The following is a 27,213-nucleotide window of genomic DNA, read 5'->3' on the forward strand; positions in this document are numbered from 1 at the left end:
CATTCATTCATTCTTTCGGCAAAATACATCCAAACATAAGAAATCGTAAAGAATTGGACACAATTCATTTGGTTTTGGGGTTCAAATCTGAGTAATTTCATCGATTTGTCCAGATTGGCCACCTCCCGGGACTCCAGGAACCGGTTCCGCATTGACCTTACTGGACCGAATTTTTCAGGGAATGTGCGCCGGCAATTGGTTCCTTATTACAGAAAAAAATTATGCCAAAATATCCATCAACCGAATAGCACCGATGTGAATTACATATACAGAACTACGATAGAAGCTTACTTTTCGGATGTTCCGGGTTTCCGGAACCGGGTATGAATAACTAAGCGATTTGAGAATCTCTATTCACAGTCCACGTGAATACCTGTTCAACAATATGAGGACGGTTCAGATTACTTGTTTAGTTACGAAACTACAGGTCGTCAAAGTAAGGGTCTCTTAAGGGACTTTTTTCATATGTAGCAGGTTCCCGGTGGCCACAGTGACCAAATCCGGATCTCCGGGAGGGTTTCTGAAACTAGACATGTGTGCCCTTCATTTAAGCCCAACAGAACTAAATTCGGTCGACACACTGATTTTTGCGAGCTGTTTGAATTTTCGGGTCGAAAACGACCCTAAGTCACAATTTGTAACTTTTTTTATGGAAGCTCCCCTAGGGGTCATTCAAAACTTTTGTTTCCGCAAAAACAAAATTTCCAACAAAAAAATAATTGTCAGAAAGTTTCAAATTGCTAGGTTATTTCAATCAAAAGTTATATTGATTTGAATTTTGAAATGGGTCGAAAAAGACCCAAGGTCCTTACTAAGGTTAACGACGTAGAGTTTTGGGCACAATTTTACCATCACCAGATAGTGGTCAGGATCGATGTTATTGCAACGATAGGTCCTGACGTCGGAGAAGTGCCGTCCATCAATCAGAACGTCATCGATTTGTGATTCTGTCTGCTGTGATGATCTCTAGGTGTATCGGTATGGAAGGCTGTGCTGGAAGTAGGTGCTACGAATGGCCATTTTCTTGGAGGCGGCGAAATCAATTAGTGAATGATCAATGTGAATACCTATCTTTGTCGAAAATAATCATACTAATCCAACTTCGATAATAATTTTAATTTTGACACCATGAGTCCCTTGCAGATGGCACATATAAAAATTGCTTAAGTATTGGTTAGCTAGGCAATTATGCTAGTACCCTTTTGTTCGAAAACCAAGAGAGACCATATCTGATCACAGATTCAAATACCTTCAATGAAACCTAGATACCTGCAATATTTCCTAGATAGTGTATTTTTGTGAATCTAGAAATTGCATCATCCTAGCAAAAATAACCGCACAGCGTTTCTTTGAATGCAGATGACGCGATAAATGTGCACAAAGGAGAAAAATCCGCTCCACAAGCTCGCAATGCGGCAAACGACAAGTTCAAGTGCCCCAGCAATCTACCGCTCGCTTGAACTGGCATAAAACAATTTTGTATCATATCGTTAAATTGATAAAATCAGAAAGACGACTTCTCCGTTTCTTCCCATCAAAGAGCAAACATCGAACTGCTGTCCTTCCTTCTAGTATCCTGATCGCCCCATTTGCGCTTTTTATCACTCTCTTCGGCTCCTCTTGATGGTGCTCCCATAGCTGTGGTGGTGCCATGTTCGCTGTCTAGGACATTCCGAACTTATTTTTCTCAGCTCCCGGAGCTGCCATGACCCTAGTTTATGGCGTTCGGGTACTTTTTTTCCCCCATCGCTTCTAATGGCCACTATCTCTTGTTTGCTGGCCAGCCAGTAGCAAGGTGTGCCTGGAACCGTTTTATTAACAACAAAATAACTAACAATTCCATACCAACCACTCGAAAGATATGATATTCTTGAGTCCTATAGGTAAATTAGAAAATGTTTCATCGACGAAACTAAACCTTCTTGCATTTTGTCACGGCAGTCACCATTGTTGTCTAACAATAGAACATCACCAGCATTTCAACACTAAGGGTGTGTGTTACTCCCAACTGACTCTGAAGTCAAGCCAGAGACGGCCAATCAAGCTCAAGCTCATAAAAATGTCCCTTAAAAATGGCCACAACCATCATAATACTCATTTTCCTCGCTGAAGCATTTTCAAAATCATGAAAAGTATCCAAGGACATTATTTCTTCCGAAAAGTGGGTGCATAATTGATGGACATATATTTTTCATTAATAACGGTTTTAGACAAACCGTGTTAGTGGTTGCAGCCCGGGCCGTCTTCGGGGATGGCAATTTCTTTCAGATTAATCGTTTTATGGCACTTTTCTAATTAGACACAACAAGAAAAAACGACCCAGGAAAAGAACGAATGGCTCCTCAGCAGACAACCAATTTTATCGCTTCTCCCAACCAGCCCAACCCGACACAAACAACCACCCACCCACCAAACTGACGAAACGAAAGTCAAAGTGCCACTGTTCAAATAGTTGAACACGCTGTGTTACGCAATCGGGTGGGGGTTTCTTTTATTACTTCACAATTTTGGCGTCAATCTTAAAGCACAGAGAAATTCCCGAGTCCCCGTGAAGTTGGAACTCGATGTTGGCTTTAACGTTGGCGATTGGCGACTCGACCGGAACATCTCCCGCTGCTTCCACGCGTTGATTGTCAGCCAGGGGACATTTGGCGTTGGTCAGCTTCTTGCAGCCATCGCGGTGTTCTTCCGGGAGCTCGTAAGGGATTATCAGTCCAGCCACACGGGCAATCACCTTGGCGGTGAGGGTTTTGGTTGCCTTAGCTGAAACGAAAGTTAGGAACAGGATGAATAGTGCAATTTTGATGAATGAATTAATATTTCAAAATATTGTGTTATGGTGTTTTTTTACAATGATAATGTGGCCAAATATCGATGCAATGATACCGTTGATACCATGATCATGATGCGATGTGTCGAACATCCAGAACCAAAGAGAGTAGCATGAAAATTGCCAAATTTTAATAAGCAGTGGGTTGCTGGACATAAGAATTTGTAACTTAGTGTTAAGTGATGGCGTAGTTATTGCCTAAATTAAACAACATAAATTTGTTATACACTCATACCCTCTACCAGCAGCTTCAGTTTTTGCATCATTATTCCACAATTTTTAAAAGAAAAAAATCCTTTTTTTCAGAATCGCTGTCGATGTTGACCATCAGTCACCTAGTTTTGAAGATATTCTGATATTCCTTGGGAAATTATAATTTTTCTAATAAAATGTATAAGGTTGACGTTTTTTTAAGTGTTCAAGACCATATTCGGCCGGAGCGGAACCAGAAACAGAAATGTTTATAACTTAAAAACGGTTGCACCAATTTGTTTTATTTTTTCACAACATACTCTTATCAAAGCAGTGTTGTCTAAAGCAAACAGTCGAACAAGAGAAAATAGATTATGAGTGAAAGTATGAAAAAAATCCAGGTGCTCAGCTGAGATTCGAACCCAGGACTCTTGTATGCTGGACGAGCGTTCTACCAACTATGCTACTGAGCCACTTTTTTCATAATTTCGCCCGTAATTTGTGTATCTTCACCACGCTTAATGAGTTAATTAATTAAATAAACTTGCGGATTAGATTACCGAACATCTCAATATATGTGTCAATATGAGAAAATAGCCTGAGATATTTATGAGGTTGATCTCCTTAAGAATTTGATTAAAATGATCAAAATTGACATGGATTCTAAAAGTAGTAGAAAAATGAATGGTGAAAACTTGTTGCTGCTATTAGATATGTTTACAAATTAACCTTCAGGCTGTTACGCTGTTGTTCTTTGTTTTACCCGTACGAAAGTTGTGATTTATATCCAGCTTTTTACGCTAGCCTGCTATAATATTTGAAACACCCCCTTCTGACATTTCTAACATACACTATAATTTTTATAGCTCAATCTTAGTAAGCTACGCGAAAATGAAAATTTCTAATGTTGACGAAGGGATGTCAAAGTTTTTCCACTCTTGTTGTCTGAAAACCAAAATGACTATCCCTTTTTCGAATGATTTTTCTATCTATTTTAGGTTAAAATAAAGCGAGAATTAGTGCCTAACTAACTGGAATGCCAAACTAAACTGAAATTAGATGAAGACAAATTAAGTAATTTCAGTTGAAGATTTCACTCGGCAGTAGACCACTCAGCAACTTGAATCTATGACATTTGGTCGAAAGACATTTGGTCGATTGTCATTTAGTCGAATGACGTTTGGTCGAAAGTACATTTGGTCGAATGAACATTTCGTCGAATGGACATTTGGTCGAAAAGGTTTAGTTGCAACAGAAAGCATATGAGATTTGATCAAACGGACATTTCGTGGAAAGGTAAGTGGTCGAATCTTAATCGTATGGAAACAGAGTTTTACGTTTAGGCTGACTATAGTCGAGAGTAGCATTTTGTCGCTAATACAAGAGAGATTGAATAATTGAAAAAGTATCAGCCATTTTACTAACAATTTCTGAACGATTAGCAAAATTTTGATATTCAATTTGATGGACGCTCTCTCAACATATTGATCCACCTCTTGCGTTTTTAATGTTTCATGCTGCTTTTTCGTTCAGGCATGTTCTGCAATTCGAGATAAGTTGATCTTAAATGGAAGCAAGCCATTTTTTGTCTCCTCAGTAAGCTCGTCTTCCTTTACCCGATTCATAGAATCAGCACAAATTTTATTTTTAATAATTCAAAGCTTCTACTGCAAACTATGTTATTCATCCGAGGTCATCAAAGGCATATATTTGCTTGAGGAATTTTATTAAGCTGGAAGTAACAATAAGCCAATTGGCCATAAATGTTTTCCTTAAAGCAACTTTTTCCCTCCGTTTTAATTATGATTTCCGCATTCAAAAATCTTACCCACTTCCGTAAGCGGAAAGACCCGGAATTCAAAGAAAGATCCCAAGCACTCTCTCCGAATTCTTCTATCAGATGAAGATCAGCAGTTCATTACAAAGAACGATGACATTTCAAAAAAAATAATAAATAATGCAAGCCTTCACAGCGTTGAGTAATAAAATAAAAACTTGAGCATTTTTTTAAAGAATGGTGATAATTTCAAAGAATAATAAATTCACTAGAGCTAAATATTTCAGTCAATGTATAAAACAACTATTTCCGAAAATTTCAATTATTCAAAAGATGTATGGAATTTGAGAATAAGACGACATACAATGTCCCATTTTTTATTCAACAACAGGTAATGATTCAGATTACCTAAAATAATACATTATCTCATCAGCTTTGCAAAACTTAGAAAACAATAATTAACAATTTCACCGAGTGATAACAAACCATTTAAAAATAAGCTTTCAACCAAATTTTCGTTCAACTAAACGTCATTCCAGCAAAAAAAAGTTCCAAAACAATTCGACCAAATGTCCATTCGACCAAATGTCATTCGACGAAATGTCCTAAAGCCCAGCAACTCAATGGCTTTAGGACATTTCGTCGAATGACATTTGGTCGAATGACGTTTGGTCGAATGACATTTGGTCGAAAGTACATTTAGTCGAAAGGACATTTCGTCGAATGGACATTTGGTCGAATGGCTTTGGAAAATTTATTTTGATTAGTTGAACGGAATTATTTGGTAAAAGTGATTATTGTTTCCTAAGTTTTGCAAAGTTGATGAGATAACGTATTACTTTGAACAATCTGAATCATTAACTGTTGCTGAATAAATAATGGGACATTTTATGTAGTGTTATTTTTAAATTCAATACACCTTTTTATTTGTAATTTGAATTTGAAGTTATGCCAAAATCTAGAATTGCAATGATTATTCAAATGTACTTTTTAGTAGTTTTTTTGTACATTGACTGAAATATTTAGCTCTAGTGAATTTATTATTCTTTTAAAATATCATCATTCTTTGAAATACTGCTCATCAAGTTATGTTATTAATCAACGATGTGAACATAATGTTTTCTTTATTTATTATTCCTTTGAATTATCATCGTTCTTCGTAATGAAGATTAGCTCATCTGATGGAAGCAGTCGGAGAGAGTGCTCGGGATCTTTCTTTGAATTCCAGGTCTTGCAGCTCACGGTTGTGGGTAATAATTTTGAATGCGGAAATCAGAACTCTACTTATGGCCAATTGGCTTATTGTGACTTCCTGCTTAATAATAATCCTCAAGCAAATATATGGCCTTGCTGACAGTGTTGATGACTTCGGATGAATAACAGTTGTTTGCAGTACAAGTGGAGTGCAGTGGATTATTAAAAATGAAAACTGTAAGAGAAGACGAGTTGACTAAGGTGAAACAAGTTGGCTTGTTCCCATTTAAGATCAGCTTATCTCGAATCTCAGAACATGCCTGAACGAAAAAGCAGCATGAAACATAAAAAACCGCAAGCGGTAGATTGATACCTTGGAAGAGCGTCCATCAAATTGGTTATCAAAGTTTTGCTAATCGCATATAGATTGTTTGTGAAATGGCTGATAATTTTTCATTTATTCAATCACTCTTGCATTAGTGACAAAATGCTACATACTATTTAGACTCAAGCACTATTCTTTCCACAAAATGTCGGTCCGACCAAATATCATTTGCTTTCTGTTTCAACTAAACCTTTTCGACCAAATGTCCATTCGACGAAATGTCCTTTCGACCAAATGTACTTTCGACCAAACGTCATTCGACTAAATGTCATTCGACCAAATGTCTTTCGACCAAATGTCATAGATTCAACTCAATGCATAGCTAGCCACATCATTTAGCCATTACTGATGGATGAAATGCTTTGGCTTTAGGACATTTCGTCGAATGACATTTGGTCGAATGACGTTTGGTCGAATGACATTTGGTCGAAAGTACATTTGGTCGAAAGGACATTTGGTCGAAAGGACATTTGGTCGAATGGACATTTGGTCGAATTGCTTTGGAATTTTTTTTTTGTCGAATTAACCCATATCCGCCCAGCGTCCTAAAAATAGGACAGAAGCCCCGAACGCCCAGCGTCCTATAAATAGGACAGTACTTGTAGTGCAAATATCTTGAAAATAAAGAGGTTTAGGAGAAAACTGTCTTCTGCAAAGTTGATCACAAGACTGCTGACTTCCACTTGGTAACTATTTTAATTCAGAATTAACTCACCAGGTGGCGCACAGACGCCAACAAATGTCGCATTTATAAGCAACATATGAAACAACTTTCCAGCGTACAAATATTTGCTTCGTTTATATCTCAGTCCAGCGATGAGATACAAAATTGGTGTCTTCGACAAAGTTGTACAACTAAATAATACCTATTCGCATAGAACCTTATAAATTCGGAAAACACTCAAGATGGCGCTAGTGAGCCAAAACTTTATTTGCTTATATCTTAGCCCAGTTATGAGATACAAAAATGGTGTCTTCGACAAAGTTGAACAACTTAATAATACCTATTCGCATAGAACCTTATAAATTCGGAAAACACTCCCAAGATGGCGCTAGTGAGCCAAAGCTTTATTTGCTAATATCTTATCCCGGTTATGAGATACAACAATGGTGTCTTCGACAAAGTTGAACAACTAAATAACACCTAATCGCATAGAACCTTATAAATTCGGAAAACACTCCCAAGATGGCACTAGTGAGCCAAAGCTTTATTTGCTTATATCTTAGCCCAGTTATGAGATACAAAAATGGTGTCTTCGACAAAGTTGAACAACTAAATAATACCTATTCGCATAAAACCTTTTTAGTTCGGAAAACACTCAAAAGATGGCGCTAATGGTCGAACATTTTGATTGTTTATATCTCAGTTCAGTGATGATATACAACGTTGCTGTCTTCGACAAATGTGTTTAACTGAATGAGATCTAGTCACCCGAAAGCTTATTATTTGGGAAAACACTCACTAGATGGCGCTAGTGAGCAGAGATTTTATTTGCTTGTATCTCAGTCCAGTTATAAGATACAAAATTGATGTCTTCGACAAAGTTGATTAACTTAATGAGACATATTCGCCTAAAACCTTTTTAGTTCGTAATACACTCAAAAGATGACGCTAGCGATCGAACATTTTGATTGTTTATATCTCAGTTCAGTGGTACAACATTGGTGTCTTCGACAAATGTGTTCAACTGAATGCGATCTATTCGCCCAAAAACTTAATAGTTCGGAAAACATTCACTAGATTGCGCTAGTGGGCAAATATTGTATTTGCTTGTATCTAAGTTCTGTTATGAGATACAAAATTGTTGTCTTCGACAATGTTGAACAACTAAATGATACTTAGTCACATAAAACCTTATAACACTCACAAGATTGCGCTAATGGGCAAAGATTTTATTTGGTAATATCTCAGTCAAGTGATTAGATACAAAGTTTGTGTCATGGACAATGTTGAACAACTAAATGAATCCTATTCGCCTAAAACCATATTAGTTCGGAAAACACTCACAAGGTGGCGCTAGTGGTCATTCATTTTATTTTTTTTTATATCAGTGCAGCGATGAAACTGAAAAAAAATGAACTCTCGAAATTGGTATCTTCGACAAAAGTGTTCAACTAAATGGGATCTATTCGCCCAGAAACATAGTAGTTTGGAAAATTCTCCCAAGGTGGCGCTAGTAGACAAACATATTATTTGCTTTTATCTCAATCTAGAGATTGGATACGAAGTTAGTGTTTTTGACAAAGTTGGAGAACTAAATGAGACCCATTCGCCTGGAAACTTATTACTTCGGAAATCACCTAAATGGCACTACTGGGAACACATATTATTCGCTTATATATCAGTCCACTGATTAAATCAAAAGAATACTATTCGCCTAAAACCTTCTTAGTTCGGAAGTCATTCTCATGATTGAAATCCAGTGATGAAAAATTTGGTATCTTCGAAAATGATGATCAACTAAAGGAGATATTTTCACAAAAAAAGCATATTAGCTGGGAATTGCTATTATGTGCGAAACATCAAGGAAACAACCAATAAGAAATCGGTCTGCCTAGATCAAAACAATGGATACTTACTATCGATTCGAGCAACAATCGCTTATTACGGATGCAATGCTCTTTACATTTTTAGATGAACCTTGAAATCATTTAGATCTTTTGATCTTTTGAAGGGAGTGAAGAACGAAAAAACCGACAAATTGACTTATCCATCCATGAACTGAACTCCAAGGGTGAAGGGCGGCTGTCAAATGAGAGTAAAATTGAATAGCCGCCAACCTAAGTCCAGAACCAATTTTATGACTTAAACGTGGAAAAGTAAAAATCATTATTCGCAAAAATACAGGTAATAAATGCCCTTGAAAGATATTGTTTACAAGCAGTTATTTACTACGCGCTACTGCAGTGCGTTGTTGCCAATTTAATCAGAAAATTCTACTTAATTCCCAAAATGAATGTTTTCGCGGAAAATAGATAACGCCTTCACCATTGTTTGGTCGTAGTTTTGTATGGTTGTTTACTTTTTAGAACCAGCTGCTGAACTCACTCGGACCAAGAATTGTGACATTTGAGCGGGCACGCTTCAGTATGCTCCCCAGGTATTCTGGCCAAAAATCTTGGACCGCGTGGATTCGGTTCTATCGGTGAATAAGACTGTATGCATCAGTGATGCAGTAACTTCAACGTTATAGCCGAATAAAGTTGGCTTCAAATATTCACATCTGTAAAGCATGTATTAGTTGGAGTCCAATATTTGACTTTTATTGGACTGAAGGACTAACTTTTGATCAGCACTAACGAAATTCTGATATTGCCAAATATATATTTCGATCACTGTCAGATCCGAGTCACATTGTATACTAATAACTTGACCCAGAAAAAATATTTTGATGGTTATGTTTTCATTATCAGCTGGCAAGTTTTATAAAATCTTTTTGAAGACTATTCTGAAACATCTGTAGGTTTTTTTTATAATGAAAATATTTGACATAAGACTTAATTATGTTTTTGGTATAAAAGGTGTAAGTGTGCATAATTGTACATGTACATGTATGGACATGTATGTATGTCTGTATCTTACTTACGTGGTAGAGCAGAAAATTATATTGAAGTCACTAAATGATTTAGTTCTGGCATGCACCTTTCGCCTCTGAAATTTTTATTCTTTATGTTGTAATTTCTTTATCAGGGTACGTCCATAAATTACGTCACGCAAAGTTTTGCCATATTCATCCTCCACAATTTTCCTCTGTTTCACACTTTTGGTATGGATTCCAATTTTTATATGGGTAGTCACGTTTCATTGTAACTCCCTCCTTCTTCTGTACGTGACGTAATTTATGAACTACCTCTCACCAGCAGTTTTTTCCAACTTGTTTACATTGTAATGGGTCGAACTGCATGAAAATATTTTTGATTAATCTCGAAAATAAACTTATAGAACAGCTAGATATGGACGACACACTTTCAAGAATTTTTTTGGATCCCCACCATAGACTTGAATTTTTTTGATGAAATAAGGTTTAATTTATGGCACTACGACTATGAATAACAAAAACGGAGCTGAATTCCAATTGTGAGATACCTTGGGCGTTAACGGGTTAAGTTTAGTTGAACGGAAATTTGATTGAAAGCTTATTTTCAAATGGTATATTGAAAGATCATTTGGTAAAATTGATTATTGCTTCCTAAGTTTTGTAAAGTTGGTTAGATAACGTATTTTTTTTGATAATCTGAATCATTAACTGTTGTTAAAGGAAAATGGGACATGCCTAATTATAATTATTTTTCATACATCTTTTAATTGTAATTTGAAGTTATACCAAAATCTAGGATATCGATGATTATTCAATTGAACTTTTTGGAAGCAGTTTTTTTGTACATTGACTGAAATATTTTGCTCTAGTGAATTTATTATTCTTTGAAAATATCATCATTCTTTTAAAAACTGCTAAGCAATTTATTTTATTACTCCATGATAGGAACATAATGTTTTTACTATTGATTATTATTTTTAAATTATGGTCGGATAAACAAACATGTTTTCTATCAAATAGTAGAAACAGCTATCCATATAAGCTTTTCTGGGGTTTAAAAATTATTTTTTTAAAAAAGCTTGCTTAACTGCATATGGTCGGCGATAAGTCAGAGTGGACCAAGTGACATTTTTGATATTTTGAGAAAAATGGGTTTAAAGTCTAACGCTCTGTAATTTTTGAACTCGCTTAAATTTTGGTTCAATATTTCTACACATCTTTGTGTTACCTTCAAACAATATAATGTGAAGTGATAATCATGAAAAATCATAATCCAAACCTCTGATAGAGCGATTTTTTGATGAACTATGTGTACTTGGTCCACTCTGACTAAACCAAGAACCACCGTTAAGTGAGTTGGTTCACTCTGACTGAACAGTTTCTTGGAAAATTTAATGCTTGCATGGTCAAATTGGGTACAGCTCTCTAAAATAAAAAGATTATCAAGACCATTCGACACTAGTATCGTAAATTTTTCAATGATCCATATAGTCAATACCGAAATCAGTGGCATTACGATAGCTTGAAAATTAAGGTTTTGCAGGGTCAGGGCGTTGAAGACCAGAAATATTCAAATATGTGTTCAGTCAGAGTGGCCCAAGTGAAAATCTTGAGTACCGACCTAAATATGTTGGTCCAATAAGCGGGTCCTAGGACATTCCATACATACACCTTAGAACTACCATAAACTTCTATCGAACTCTGAAATTGACTCAAAAAATGCAATAATCAATCAGTTTATTGCTTTTCAACACTTGGTCCGCTCTGTTTGCACAGAAACTGTTGCAATTTCTGACCACCCGTCCGAATATGGTAAATGGTTAAAAATCAAAATTAAATGCATCGAATTAAGTAATATTTACAGTCAACTCTCCCTTACTCGATATTGAAGGGACCATCGAGTTAGGGAGGTATCGAGTTACAGAACACAAAACCAATGCAACTGCGATCCAAGGGACCATCGAGTTAGCCATGAAAACCAAATTTCACTATGGTTCTCTAACTCGATATCGAGTTACAGAATATCGAGTAAGGGAGAGTTAACTGTATAAATGTCTATTGATGGATAAGTAGAAGAATCATTCGATGTCGAAAAATCTGACAAATCTCTTGAAATGTATTTCATTTTCTCGTATTCCTCGGATCGCTGATCATTTTCGCTATTACGGTAATAAGCACTTGGTCCACTCTGACTGCACACTTTTATCGATTTTATTGATCATCCAAAGTAAATTTGTTACATATCTCTCACAGTTTACAGCATTCATCAAATCTGATCAAAGTGAAACGGAGGTATGGTAATTTCGCATCAAGTGAGAGAATAATCCCATTTTCCCAAGTTTTGTACTTGGTCCCCTCTGACTTAACGCCGACCATATGTATTGTTTTGTGGGGTAAAACGCCCCGTTTCAGTTCGGTGTTACTCGGGCTGGGGGTATACATACGCACACAATCATGCTTGTTTATCTGTTTCATACATCCGGGCGTTTGTTCAGATGTTATTGCTCAATAATAGTATGCATACTGATGCAAAAAAATTGCATTTGTAAGGTTCCAATTCGTGCGTAACTTCAACGTGGCATTACGTTCGGTAGAATTTGAATTCCAACGGCTTGGTGTTATGGAATAGGGGTGGGCGTTTTGCCCCACGAGTTGATTAAAGTTTAGGTCCTTCAAAAAGCTTTTTTAGGACAAATTCAACATACTTTTTGCATGTCATATAAACTATGACAGTTCACAAGTTGGCTCTCGGCGATAGTTTTAGAAATTTGGGTATTTATCGACCTAAAAAATGACCTTGAAAATCTCACAAAATTGCAACGAAAACAGCGAAAAACGTTTTTATCGATTTTCTTGAGAAAAACACATAAAAATATATTAGGAGAAGCATTTTTATCAATTTTAGATGATCTAGAGTGAAAAAAATCATTATAAAACACATCGTTTGTCCAAATCGATGGTGGCGCGTTATGCCCCCTATGGGCATATTACCCCCAGTTCCCCTAGTAGCCAGGACAAGCCTGCCAAACGTTTTTGAATCGCAGGAAAAACTTCAGAAGAATGTTGTCGGATGGGTAAACAAATTGAGTGTATGAGCAATACCGCTTTTCCAACATTTTCGTAGATCTACATAAATCTGGAGTTTTGTAAAAGTTCAGCGCAAAATTTTGTAAGATCTTGATTTTTGTGTCAAATTTTGGTGCTACAAAGACTTCTATACCGGGTACCCCCGTTGGTTTGACCACATTTAATCTGAACACTTTTTAATCTGAACCCCGCTTATTTGCACATCGTTCAGATTAAAAATGGTTCAAACGTCATTTAGCCCATGGAACGAAGTAAAGTGAAATGGAACGCTGCGGAACGGAACGCAGAATCAAAACAAAACGGTGAAAGAGGTAACCAGAAACACGTTTCTAGGGTGACTAGATGTTCAAATTAAAAATGAACCCCGATGATTTGCATAAGGTACCGTTCAAATTAACGGGGGGTTTACGGTATTGTCATAGAATCCTGCCTTTTTTGGTAGGTAGGTTAATGCTCAGGATTTTATGAATTCTATCCTCCCTCTCGTTAGTTTCAGTAAGAATGTGTCTAGTCCATATGACAATTTCACAACATTTTATAAAAGCTTCTTTGAAAAGCTATTTTGTCTGATCGAGTTTCTACTCATTTTTTGACGAAGCTCTCCATTGACCCAATAGTAAATAGTTAATCCGCTGGAATTGTCCAAAATTTTCAGATCCATATTAAAATTCCATTGCTGCGTCAAACATTTGCCATATTATCATGCCCGGCGCTCATGAGGAAGAAGATTCTCTGAACTAGGCACCTAAAATAAGATAAGAACCATTTGAAACGTATATATATATGTATAATATATATAATATAATATATATAATAATAATAATATAATATATATAATAATAATAATATAATATATATAATATATATTATATTATAATATTATAATGAGTACATAAAAATCAAATTACGAAAAACACATCACAACATTGGAATGAAAATTTTTGATATTTCAATCAACAAACGCAAAAGATTGCCTACTAAGACCAAATTATAAAACCTGTTGGCTAAGAATGTCAAATCCGAATCACCCCCTTGCTAGCGTAAAAAACTGGATACTATAATTTCGTAAAAGAGATACCTGCTGACACCAAACCGAAATCTATTTCTTAAGTTTTTTTATGAATAATATCCGACAGTTTCGTTTAAAGTATCGCCCTTCAATATGTGGTAGAATTTGACAAATGTGCATAGAATTAGCATATTAATGAACTCATTATAGCGCACTTTGGAGCAAGTGTGCCACCCCTGTTTTTTACGAAAACTACAAACAATATTTTCTCTTTGAGCTTAACAATATGCTCCTTATAGTTCACAATACAAAGATCAAAATGGGGCCTTCCTTAGCCGAGTGGTTAGAGTCCGCGGCTACAAAGCAAAGCCATGCTTAAGGTGTCTGGGTTCGATTCCCGGTCGGTCCAGGATCTTTTCGTAATGGAAATTTCCTTGACTTCCCGTACCTGCCACACGATAAACGAATGCGAAAATGGCATTTTAGGCAAAAAAGCTCTCAGTTAATAACTGCGGAAGCGCTCATAAGAACAGTAAGCTGAGTAGCTTAGTGGCTCTGTCCCAGTGGGGACGTTAATGCCAAGAAGAAGAAAAACAGTGATCAAACTATGATGAAAATTGCTCTATTTTCCAAGTATTTACATCGACTTTTGTAAAAACAACCAAATTTTAGTGGATTTTAATAAGATTTCCTTGTTTTCAAATAACATGGTAAAAGGTAAATTATTAGCAGTTTTTTCTAACATGAAACTATTCAAATGTGTAAGCTTTTGTAACATTTGAACGAAACAAGTATTTAGTTTTACATACGAAACCCAGTTTGGTTGAAATTTTCATTTATTGGGGCAAGTGTGCCACCTATTTGGTAAACACAAATTGTAGGAATAAAATTTATAGAAATGTAAACGTCATCTAAACAATAACACACCAAAATGAGGCACCAGTATTGGTTTCTGATGTATAGTGGGGGAATAGCTGACATGTTTTCTCTCAATGTGATTTTTTATCCAATGTTCAATAATAACATGTTTTTTGGCGTGTTAAGTACTGTTTTATTTATCTACATCAAGATTTTACCGTTATTTAGTGCTGATCTAGTTCAATATTGTACAAACCCTCCGTAATAAAAGGGTAATGCATATGTTGTGTCAAATGGAGGCAAAATTAACCATTTTAGTTATTCCAATTGACTGGTGGAGAGTTCCGCATGTGATGAACTTTGTTATAAAGCAGGCCTGCCCAACCTGCCCCTTTTCTGACATAAATGGTTGCCGTTATATCTGATTGATCAATGTAGAAAAATGCGATTATTATTAGGAGATTAGGCTGATACAAATATTAAATTTCTTTTATGTCCGAGACCACTTGGAAGGTACGAGGGGGGGGATAAAAATAAATAAGGAACAAAAAAATAAAAATGAAAAAAAAGTTATTTTTTCGAATTTTTATTTTTAATGATAGTTGTTAAACTGTTTTAATGCGCCCTCTGGATCATTATTTTACTTGTTTTTTACTTTGTAAATTGAAAAAAACCTAACTGATGTCAAAAAAATGATGAATCTTTTTTTTTCTCCCCTTCAAAATTTTCGGATTTTTGAAGGGGGGGGGTGACATAAAAGAAAATTAATATTTGTATCAGCCTTATTAGGTTATTATTATTATTAGATTAGGATCAATCATCTAGACCAGTTATTCCCAAAGTGGGTGATTTCCAAGTCCAGGGGGTCAAACATTTAAAAAATGAAATTTGGCGGGGAAGGGGGGGCAAAAAAACTAGATAGGGGGCAAAAATGTGAGAAACTGAAAACAATGATTCACATTACTTGGGGAATATGTTCAATTCAATAGATGATTATACTCTTAGAATCTCAAGAAAAAATGATTACATATTAAAGTTTCTATCTATTGTTAAGAGGCACATTTTATAATCACAATAGACAAAACTTGCACGAATAATGTCAAGGACAATATATGCTTGATAAGCATTCAGTTCAAAGCTTTTGTGTAACTTGTGAATTATGAATTGATAACTGAAATTCTCTCAAAAGATAACGTTTTTAGATCTTCGTTATTTGCTTGTAGTCACAGATATCATTGAAAGTGTTTTTAAAGTAAACTAGAGTATCCGTCCCGGGATATCCCGGGACAAAATATACCGGGATTCGGCAAATTTTGGGATTTCCTGTTTTCCGGGACAATAAACAGAGAATGTAATGAAAATCACTCAATTTTAATGCAAAACAAGGCCATGTCTCCTCAGACTCAAGCTCGATAAAATCATGGAATGTGATAAAAGAAAGATAATAAATAGGTTATCATATAGGTAAACTAACCAACAAAAACACAAATGTTTATATGTCTAGTTATGAAGGTTATTTTTGCGTCTCTTTTCAACATTACCATTTTTTTATACCTACCGAAAATCTAAACATTATTGGATTAAATGGACAAATTGAATTGAAATTTGCGTTATGTTCTCGGTTAGAATCGAACTCACCAATCCCTGTTCGCTAGATATTGGGCGTCACCGCTACGCCACGAGAGGTTAGCCGTAAACGATGAATCAAAATTAAAAAAGTACATTTTTATAAGCTTAGACTGGAATTACATTCAAAGTTAAGTCAATAATTTCATAGTAATAAACTTGGAATATGTTTAACTACAATACTTTCAATGATCTTAAAACTTTTTTTTTTGTTCTTCAAAGTTTAATAAATCTAAAAAAATATAATATGTTTTATTTTTTATCTTTGATAGCTACTTAATTATTATATTTCATTGCAAAATATCGTATTGATACTTCTATTTCTACAACAGTATTAGTTTTTTTTTTAAATTTGATAAATCTTGGGATCCCGGGACAAGCCTCCAGTTTTGTCTTGAACAAGCGGGAAGCCGGGAAATGGACAAGCGAAATGGCCGGAAAATGGACACTCCATAGTGAAAAATATGTGAAAATTACTTGAAATTGGTTCGAACAAATACAAGAAATAATATGATGTAATGAAACTTTAGAACTGGGCAACTAATGTTACGATTGTATTGACATCCGGGTCATAACAAGCAATGCTTTGAAAACAGTTTTATTTGTATATTTTGTTAAAATCATTGCAATCACTACTTATAGTACGAACTATTTTATGAATCAATTTCAGATAATTTGACCAGCAAAAATCGAGTGCCAACGTTGAAATCACTCATTGTCTTTCGTAAATCTTGTATTTAAAAATTGATTTGAACACATATCGGGTTAAAATCTTCAGAGCTACTGAAAACATTTTTACTTTTTTTCTATTCTATTCTATTTTATTCTAAGTGCTAGCACAACCAATATTAAAAATCGTGGAAATAGCAAAATTTCTATGGGGTCTCCTAAGCCGAGTGGTTAGAGTCCACGGCTACAAGGCAAAGCCATGCAGAAGGTGTCTGGGTTCATTTCCCGGTCGTTCCAGGATCTTTTCATAATGGAAATTTCCTTGACTTCCCTGGGCATAGAGTATAATCGTACCTGCCACACGATACACGAATGCGAAAATGGCAACTTTGGCAAGGAAAGCTCTCAGTTAATAAGTGTGGAAGTGCTCATAAGAACACTCAGCTGAGAAGCAGGGTCTGTTCCAGTGAGGACGTTAATGCCAAGTAGAAGAAGAAGCTTCCAATATTTTCTTGTCAGAATTAATATTTGCTGCACATCAATTATTTGACACAAATATTAAAATAGCCAGGACCACTGTGCAGAATTGGGGTTTGAAATTATTTTTAAAAAAATCCGGCGATCAGATTATTCACGAACGAATAGCATGGTAGACGGAATAATTAAAAAAAAAAAAAAAAATGTGAGGGAAGAAACGGGGACAACCGTACCAACATTCAGGGAGATTGGGCAAACTCATTGGGAGTGGCGTTGCTAATAAAGTTAATGCGCACTCCATTGTTGTTTGTGGTCCTTTTCCTATGATGGTATTTCCCCCGAAAGTCCTGGCTCTGAAACCTAGACTTAAGCGCCCTTAATCGCTCTCTGAATCGAAAAGAAAAGTAACTCTGACCTCCCTCCCGTTCAACAGAAATATATAATGTATGTATCTTGAATAAATGAAATCCTTTTATGAATTGTGATAAAAATTTAAATATATAATATGAATATAAAATGAAACATTATGAACACCCGTGAGAACGCCACAAATCATCAAATTGGATCTTTGGATTATTTTCTTCTCTTTGTTTTGATGTGTAAAGCACTTCAAAAAAAAAATCAGAACAATCTCACCAAGTTCATCGAACCCAACGGTGTAGCTGTCATGGGCATTTAAGCTTCCATTTACTGCGCTTCCATCCCCATTCACGCGAGAAAATGTTACGATCGATCATACGTCAGGTGCACATTTTTAAACTTTTACCAAACCACCAATTTTTTTTGCGTTGTGTAGCTTTCAAACTACCATTTTTATTTTGTCTTATTTCACTTTACAAAGCCTTGTCTCGGCAAAAATTGTTTAAAGCACAAGCTAAATTGCGAGAAATTATCAATGTGAAGCGCGGAATCACACTTATCGCGAACGAAAAATAAAAACCTAAATGAAAAAAATGCGTCGAACCGAAGTAAACGCGCCTGAAAAAAAAAATCTGGATTTTTAAATTGGAAAACCCTTTTACGCTACATTGCAGTGAAGAGGCAACGAGATTTTTTAGATTTTCCAACCTTTTGCCTTCATTTATCACTCAAAATTTCCGGAAAATTATTAAAGCACTTGTAAAAATATGGCCTCAAGGGAGCTAAAGTCAAAAAAGCTTGGTGAAAACTGATCGCTAGGTAACTATGATGTTAATTGAGTAATTTTTTTCAACATAGGGTCATTTACAAGTACTCGGAGATATTTAAGAGCCGATTCTGAGACCCGGGTAATGTACATCAATATCATGGGACACATCTATCTTAAAGTGTCACAATAAACCGATGATTGGAAACCATGCAATAATTCAATTTCAATATTTTTCGCAGGGAGTATAAAAGGATGTAAAGGGTTATTTCTAAGAATTTACGGGACGTTTAGAAGCCGATTCCAGGATGTCATTTTAAAGAGTCTTAGAATTGGCTACAAAAATAATTTCAAAAACCCTAAATATTACAAAGCCATCGCCGATCACGTCCTTATGGTCATCGAGGAAGGAAAGGAATGCTAGTGTGACATTGTCCCTAAAGACCGAGTGTACAACTGCATCTTCATGGTTGTCACGGGAAAGGAGTTTTTGTTAGTGGGAAAGATTAAGAAACTTTATACAATTGATGCGATTCATGTAACCTTAATTGAAAAAAGTCATCATTTGACATAGATGAAGACTAAATAAAAAAATAAGTCGATACTTATAGTGACGAACCATTCAAAGATTATGTGATTACAAAAACAGACATGTGTGTTGTGTCTTCATGTTACGATCGTTACGCAAACAATAGAATGATTGTGATATTCATTATTATTAGAGACCAAGTAAACCTCTGTATTCCCCTGATTATCACAGGAAGAGGCTTCCTTTAGTGGAGAGGATTCAATAGGTACATCATATAGGTTTAATGAATAGCCCTTCAGCAGTACCTAAAGAAAGCATTAAACATGCCAGTATCGAACCTCTCATTTTTTTGTTTGGATTATAAAAACAAAATTATTGGTTTGTTTGTTGCAATTTGTTATGTGAAACATGAATGAGAATGTGTCGACATTTGTGATGAGCTAATAAATGCAAAACCGTAACAAGAAAACCGTTGCCACAAACTGATATGTGTTCACATATATAACTTATTTGAAATAAAAGCATGAAACGAGCTCACCATTTGATAATCCATCGTATATACGGCAGTAGCCAATCACTTTTAATTTCGTCAATAAAACTATCCATTAAAATGCGAAAAAACTCCGGTGATGAAAACAAAGGAACCACTTGATTTGGCTTCCGATGTGCACTAAAACACCAAATCTAGTGTAACAAAAAATCGATAAATATTAGGTTCAGGTTATGTTAACGAATATTGGAAGTTGGATAGGATTTGGAATAAAAAAATCACGAAGATTTGGGGTCTGAAAAAGTGAACAATATTGCTTGTAGACAATAGACAATAGGGGATTTGATCTTACACATGTTTTTCGAAAATCATTTTTCGGATACTTGAAGCCCAAATAAAGTACTACTTATCAATAAGCACATATACAAGCAAATAAATTTTCATTCTTGGTCAATTGATGATCCATTATGAGCAGTAGCTACAGCAAAAACTTGTTAAACTTATGAAAAAAAAAATATACTCAAACGTTGAAATGAAAAATGTGTATGTTAGGCGTTTCTACTAAGAGTGTTGAAAAATATTATTATTGGACATAAAAACTCATACAAAACGCGTTACGGACAGGGGGAGGGGGTTGAAAATTGTCAATTTTAGCATCACGTCATAAACGGACGCTGAGTAATTCACATGATTTTGACCAGATAAACTGAATTTTCAAAATGCATTGTGACAAGACCTACTTTATTTCGTCATTTCAAAATGTATGAAAATGGTATGAACATTCTGTAGAAATCTGTGTATGTGCACGGTGAATGGAGGCCGCAAGGCGACTGTTGACTTGGCGTTACACTTACGATTGGTGAATTCGGCTTTGAACCGCAGATTCTGTCCATTCACGATCTGACAGGGAGCCTTGGTGCATCCCTCGATTTCCAGTTTGTTCGGAACGGCTCCATTTTTACACTTTTGCACCTCCAGCTGTCCGACTACTGCCGAAACAAGCAAACTTACGATCAGCAACGTCAATTTCGCTTCCATTCTTTCAACTTGCTAAGAACTTTTGACGTTTAGAAAAGCAAAAAAATCAAAAAATCCGAAGAACACGTGTTATACGCTACTTTCTCGGTCTCGTGTGTTCCCAATCAGAAATTACAACAACAGTACAGAAAACTCCTTCGACCACTAGAATCGTGCAAAACACACTGATTCAGCACCGACCCAGAGAAGGTTCTTTTATCGTTTTGGGTCTGCTATACCCCTTTGGAGTACGTGAGGATGTGGACACGGAAGATGTGTCTGCAGTTGGGATGGATGGCTTATGTGTGAAGGGGTTTCTGTTATTGTGCACTCGAGATACTCGACCATTGGAAGAAATTTCCAACCACAGCAGCGCAAATTAGTTGGCTCAGCAAGACGCGTGCTTCTTATCAGTTGTTGGCCGCCTAATTGAGTGCCTCTCGGCTCCGCCGCACTATGGAACAGAAGTGGTAATTAAACGACGAAAGTCGAATAATCATTTTTAAAATATAATTTTGTTGAGAATTGATTTGATTTTTCTTTATTTGAGAGACTTTCAGCCCTTTGTTGAGAAGAATTTCTTATTATTGAGAACATTTGCTATTGTACACCGATTTTTTTTTTTTTTTTTGAATTGATTACATACAGGGTGTCCGCAAATTATCCGTACAAACTTAGAAGACTTGGCTCTATACAATCAAGCATAATAAATTCAATATTCTTGCATGGTTTTAAACATTGGTTTATTATATTCTTAAAAAATAAGTTTGACACATTTCCGATTTCAAATAATTGCAAAACCAACCCAAATGTATTGAGGTGTCTTAAAGGGAGCTGTTTTCCAAGCTTAATGACGGAAGAGAAATTTCCATAGAGCTCACTGGATTTGAACCGTACAATTTTCTATTTCCAGTCTAACTTGAAGCCACTAACTTGTAGATTTCTTCAAATAATAATAGGAAATTTGGATTCATCTCTGTTAGGTTTTAGGGATAACACATCCCCAGTATGACTAGCGGCCCTCAGGAAAAACATCTCCGAAAAATTTGAATTTGCCTATCTCAGTAACAAGCAATCATTTCGATTTTTTTAAAGTTGTATTATGTGTTAACATATAGATGTATTATAAAAGGTATATGGACATTGATTTTTCATTGTTTTCAATGTGAGATCATCTTTCCAATATTTTGCTGTTCGGATAATTTGCGGACACCCTGTAATTCCTGAAGCTAAATTTTGTTTAAAAGTCTTTGTATTTCAATATATGGAATTCAAGTTAATTTTAATGAAAAATAACACAATTAACATTTCATAAAATTCAAAACCCAGCATCCACAACAACTATTTCCAATCCAACCCAAAACACATATGAACACGACTATCCCATGTATATTTGATTGTAATACAAAATCAAAGGTGATTTTTGTTCATTGTGAAAATGCTTCGAATTTCGTCCCGAAATTTTATTTTCTGGCCCATAGTGCTCCGGAGCCGGAACGCACACCTTACAAATCTTTCTCCGACCAACGTGCAACGATAGCCACCGCACCATTTAGTGCCACTTAAGATTTGCTATAGGTGAGAGTAGAGCGTGGAACTTGGGTTGCAAATAAAAGTTGTTTGTTAGTTTTTTTCCGGTTCGGTTTCTAGCTTATAAACAGGTGGAATTGGAAGAAAAGTTCTATGGAAAACTTCTTGCAGGGGACTATGAATACTACGGATCTTGTGCCACGTCAGCATCATCCAATGTTTTTCGATTTTGCTGAAGTTGATTAGACGGAAAAATACTCGTTTGCCATCTTTTGAGGTGATTTTATTCAAGTAGTTTGCTGGGGTTGAGTGGTGTTTGCTTCCGAATGCTATTTCTCAAGTGGGAAACGCGGCGAATAACATGAACCGTAAAACGGGGTATCTTTTATGATAAGATAAATCGTTATACAAATAAATAAGATACTTGATTGATAATTTTCTGGCAATATACCACTCATACTTAGACAAACAATCGAATATTCATTACATAAACACTGAGTGAAATTCACTTACTCGTGAGAAGTAGGTACAAGTTCATATTTTTTTAAGCTATCGGATACATCAATATGGATCAATGAATTGTGCTTCACTTTAAAAGACGGCTGTCGTTAATTATCTAAGGCATTAAACATGAACAAGAATTTGAATGTAAGCTGCTAACGACGCAGTTAAAACTGAATTGGAAAATACTAGGAGCAAATAAAAAAAATATCAATCTGATAAACATCAAGTACATGCTGAAAATAATTGATTTGTTCTTTACAAATCAACCACTTGCTGTTAGTATCATCTAATCAAATGAAATCTGAAATATATTTTTATCATTTATTTATGTTTGTCAAACAAACAGTTGTTTGATATGGCTTCTGTGTACCGATGTCACGTTTGCACTGCTTCTTCATAAAAAAGTAAAAAAAAACTTAAATATTTACTTATTTAGTATACTTTTTGTTTATTATAGTTTCAATAGTTGTGGTTAATCTTTACTTTTATTTTCAGTATTGAAATGTATTTAAAAATGTGTATTCGGTTGATCCAAATAACCATTTATGCTCTACACCGTTCATTCAATTCCAATACAATTTTTGAATAATCTTCTAAATTTTGCGCTCATTTTGACTTCACAAGCCTTGCACAGTAATCTCTAGCTGAGCTTTCATTGAAAATGCATGAGAATTCCAAAGAGAATGCTAGAATTATGCAAACATTATTCCAGCTGTCCCAAAGAGTTTTTCTAGGAAATTTGTCAGATTCTTGGGAGAAAAATTACAAGGAAAGTCTATGTCCTAAGAAGTCAATATGTGTTGCGTAAATGTGCACATTGAACATACAACAGTCGTTGCAGCTTCAGATTGGTTCCAAGCCACTGTACTAAAGCCAGCCTTCCAATTCATCCAAAAAACTATATTATGAATAGAGCAGCACAACGATTCGCTAGCTAAATTTGGGCCATCTGCCAAAAGGGCGTATCTGATTGCAACCAAGATAAAAGAGAAAATGAATTGTTCTTCTTCTTCACCCCTCTGGACAGTTTTCCATCCCATTCCACAAGCAACCAGCGATAAATTTTCTTGCGTTGTGGAATATGGTGCTCATTCTTATCTTTGGCATGCTTAAGAACAGTCTCGATATCATAAGCATGATGTTCTGTATGGAAGAAAATGGTTAAAAAATAAAGTGCTACGCCTCACAAAAGAACAGCTGTTTTATTTTGCAAATAAAACAGCAGTGTATTTTATTTTATTTATTTATTTATTTCAATTAGTCGAATATTGCAGTGAAAACTGCCCAATCAGTTTTTTACATTCCAACTTGGTTGTTTTTTATTTTATTTTCACTTTAAAAATCAAGCGGGTAAAAAAACATAATCACAGCAAATTCTCACGTGGATAAACAAAAGTGACATTGACCTGATAAATCTATGAAATGAATGATCTAGAAATTATAGGGTTTCGATCTACTTCATCGCAAGCGCCAACATTCATTGTATCAAACTTGCAATGCTTAACTATGGCAGATATTCAAACTAACCTCAGCATTGATTTATTTTCCAAGTGTGATTTAGTAAAAACTGATATAATTCGTCCACTCTTCTTCTTCTTCTTGGCATAACGTCCTCACTGGGACAGAGACTGCTTGTCAGCTTATTGTTCAATGAGCACTTCCACAGCTATTATTTGAGAGCTTTCTTTGCCTAAGTTGCCATTTTCGCATTCGTATATCGTGAGGCAGGTACGATGATACTCTATGCCCAGGGAAGTCAAGGAAATTTCCATAAGGAATAGATCCTGAACCGACCGGGAATTGAACCCAGACACCTTCAGCATGGCTTTGCTTTGTAGTCGCGGACTCTAACCACTCGGTTAAGAAAGGCCCCAATTTGTCTGCTTGTACACCAAATTACTGTATTTGAATTAATAACTTCAGTTCGATTATCCGCTTTGTACTTTTTCACCGAAATCGCATGGACGAAGACGTACCGAGTGAAATCAGATTAGCTATCGACTAAGCCACACCACATTACGATTGATATTTCTTCGCGTCCCTATTTGTGTCTTACTTCACCGGCCACTTATTTACACTATGGAAAACCTTCGTACGTCTTAGGATTTTGTACGGCATAGGATTTTGTTCTAATCATATGCCGTAAAAAATCTCAATATTCACGAAGTTTTAAGAAATTCCCTCAACGATCGCATATAATTGAGAACGTAAACAAAGTGTTTCTTTTTTTTCTCAATCCAGATAAAAACTGAGAAAAAAACTTTTGCGAAAAACTGCGTGCGTGATGTTCGGCGTTTAAAATGACTCCTTTGATTGTGGTGTAAAAATTTGTTTTATCTGCACTGTAAACCGTCATACATTTTTTCGGTCAAAAAGAATTGTCCTTATATGTTTGGGCTGTATTTTGAGGGGGCCAATACATTTTGAAAATCATATCATTATGCTGTGGGAATGGAGAGGGATACCCAAAGATCCAGATAAACATTGTATCATTACGTTGAAGTGGTGTCGTTAGATTTGAGACGAATCTGAAAACTGATTGCGACCAAAATAAAAATTCATACGACGAAGAGAGGCTATGAGAAGCGATAATTGCATAATTCCCAAAAACTATCAAGATTTATATTAATCTTATTTTACAATGCGAAAGCCGTTCTGGGCAGTCTTCTAAGAGCATCCTCCTGCTCCCAGATTTAAACAAGCATGCTTTGAAATCATCTCGATGCGCGGGATCGTTTTGAATCCTGATTTTTCCAATCTCAGCGTGCGGGATTTATGCAAGGATTCAATCCCACGATTGAATCTCTGTCATTATGCTCATAGCCAATCGATTGAAGGTAAAATGCTCTTCGTATGGAATATTTGACGCTCGTAGGAAATTGGGACAAATAAAACCTGACTACCGAACAAGAGACAAAGTAATATGTAAGGCAATAAAATTCAGCAAATAAAAATAGAGTAGAAATGGTATCATACCACTGCAAATTGGAACTACTTGTGGTTATTTTGACTCAAGGAGAAATAAATTTAGACAAAATTTCTCATACACGTGGCATGATTCAAGGCAAGCTGTCACGAGAGCACCTTTTAATATGATTGAATATAAATCATTGAAAAACGCATCGTTTTACATTTTCTAATGAAAATGAATATTTAGTGCATAGAAAACGGTGGCCCTTTTTCCATGTTTGTCAGGAAAGATCAAAGGTACACAACAAAGGAAAACTAGCGATTTTTCCCAAGCCTGCCTTGATTGTTGTTGGCAAGCTGGAGTTATCTTGCAGTTCGAAATAACGTTGTCTTACATTTCGTGTGTAGTATCGGTGCCTCCCTCCCAGGTCAACCCCATCAAGTTGTGTTATCGTACTTGAAAAATCCAGCAGAATATGACAAGAAATCGGCTAAACTACGTAAATCTAAGCTTTTATCTCGTGATAAACGTGAAATTGTTAGAACTGCTTCGAATTCCATGAAATCCTTAAAGCATATTGAACAGGAACTCAATTTGTAAGATAGTCGGGAGACAGTTCGTCAGGTTTTGGTCCAAAGTCTGCACATCAAAAGGGCCAAGAAGGTGAAAGTCCCAAACTTGACTCCTTCTTGTCGGGACCAACTAGGCCCTTTGTAATACTGGGTCAGAGAATAGGTAAGTCTGGCAACACAGGACGTTGAGTAGAGGAGAGAGGAAAAGCAGTTGAGGATCGGACGGTAGCGTGAACGGATAGTCGCAAATAAACGGTCTTTGTAAAAGTTTAAGAAGTGCGTTGTTAATAAGTGAATCCGACATATTTGGCGACGAAGATGGGATAAAACTTGATTTCAAAAGTGCGAATTTCAACTAAATCGGGATTCCCGAGATTTTTTTGTGAATCGAACCAAGACGTTTTTTTGGAAAAAATTCTGTGTCAGTAGACGCGAGTGAACGCCATTTTGATTTGCGGTGAAGAACGGTTGGATGAGCGACAACGAGTTGGGCCTGTTGTGCCTAAGCTGTGAGCGTAAGTGAGATAAAAAGAGAAACGAATAAAATGAAGGGGAATGCTGTGATGTGCTTTCCCAGTTTGTCTGTTTAATGAGAAAAAAATCGCATGGCAGAAAGGAATGGAGAATGGATGTGAAAAAAATATGCATGTGTTTAGTGTTCTAGGTTGTGGTACCAGAAATTTGTATACATTATCAGTGCGAGTACGAAACACGTAAGAAAGAGAGAGCAATATACCTTATTGTACTGTGAAAAGAGATGTGTTCTTATGAAAAAATGGGGAATTTGCGATGTTTTTCTTCGTTGACCTGAAGATACAAAGTGTTTACGAAAATGGAAGAGAGCGGCGGTGGTTTTGTACCATGGAAAGGATATGTTCCAATAGGAAAAAA

The 27,213-nt window shown here is 35.8% G+C and overlaps 1 protein-coding gene across 1 annotated transcript; it reads right to left on the reverse strand.

The window, feature by feature from the left end:
• Positions 1–2,466: 2,466 nt before the first annotated feature.
• Positions 2,467–21,113, reverse strand: LOC5572372 (mite group 2 allergen Lep d 2). The gene is made up of 2 exons (XM_001660281.2): positions 20,643–21,113; positions 2,467–2,763 (listed from the first exon to the last, which is right to left on the reverse strand). The coding sequence occupies exons 1-2, from the start codon at positions 20,824–20,826 to the stop codon at positions 2,495–2,497; spliced, it is 453 nt and encodes a 150-aa protein (XP_001660331.1). The 5' UTR covers positions 20,827–21,113; the 3' UTR covers positions 2,467–2,494.
• Positions 21,114–27,213: the final 6,100 nt, after the last annotated feature.

The sequence above is a fragment of the Aedes aegypti genome, chromosome 2 (genome assembly GCF_002204515.2).
Source record: "Aedes aegypti strain LVP_AGWG chromosome 2, AaegL5.0 Primary Assembly, whole genome shotgun sequence".
Classification (NCBI taxonomy): domain Eukaryota; kingdom Metazoa; phylum Arthropoda; class Insecta; order Diptera; family Culicidae; genus Aedes; species Aedes aegypti.

Bases quoted from the DNA above. Each gene is read 5' to 3' on its own strand.
- LOC5572372 (XM_001660281.2), bottom strand. From the start codon at position 20,826: ATGGAAGCGAAATTGACGTTGCTGATCGTAAGTTTGCTTGTTTCGGCA. The intron at 2,764-20,642 runs GTAAGTGTAACG...CTTTCGTTTCAG, and splicing joins CAAAGCCGAATTCACCAATC to CTAAGGCAACCAAAACCCTC.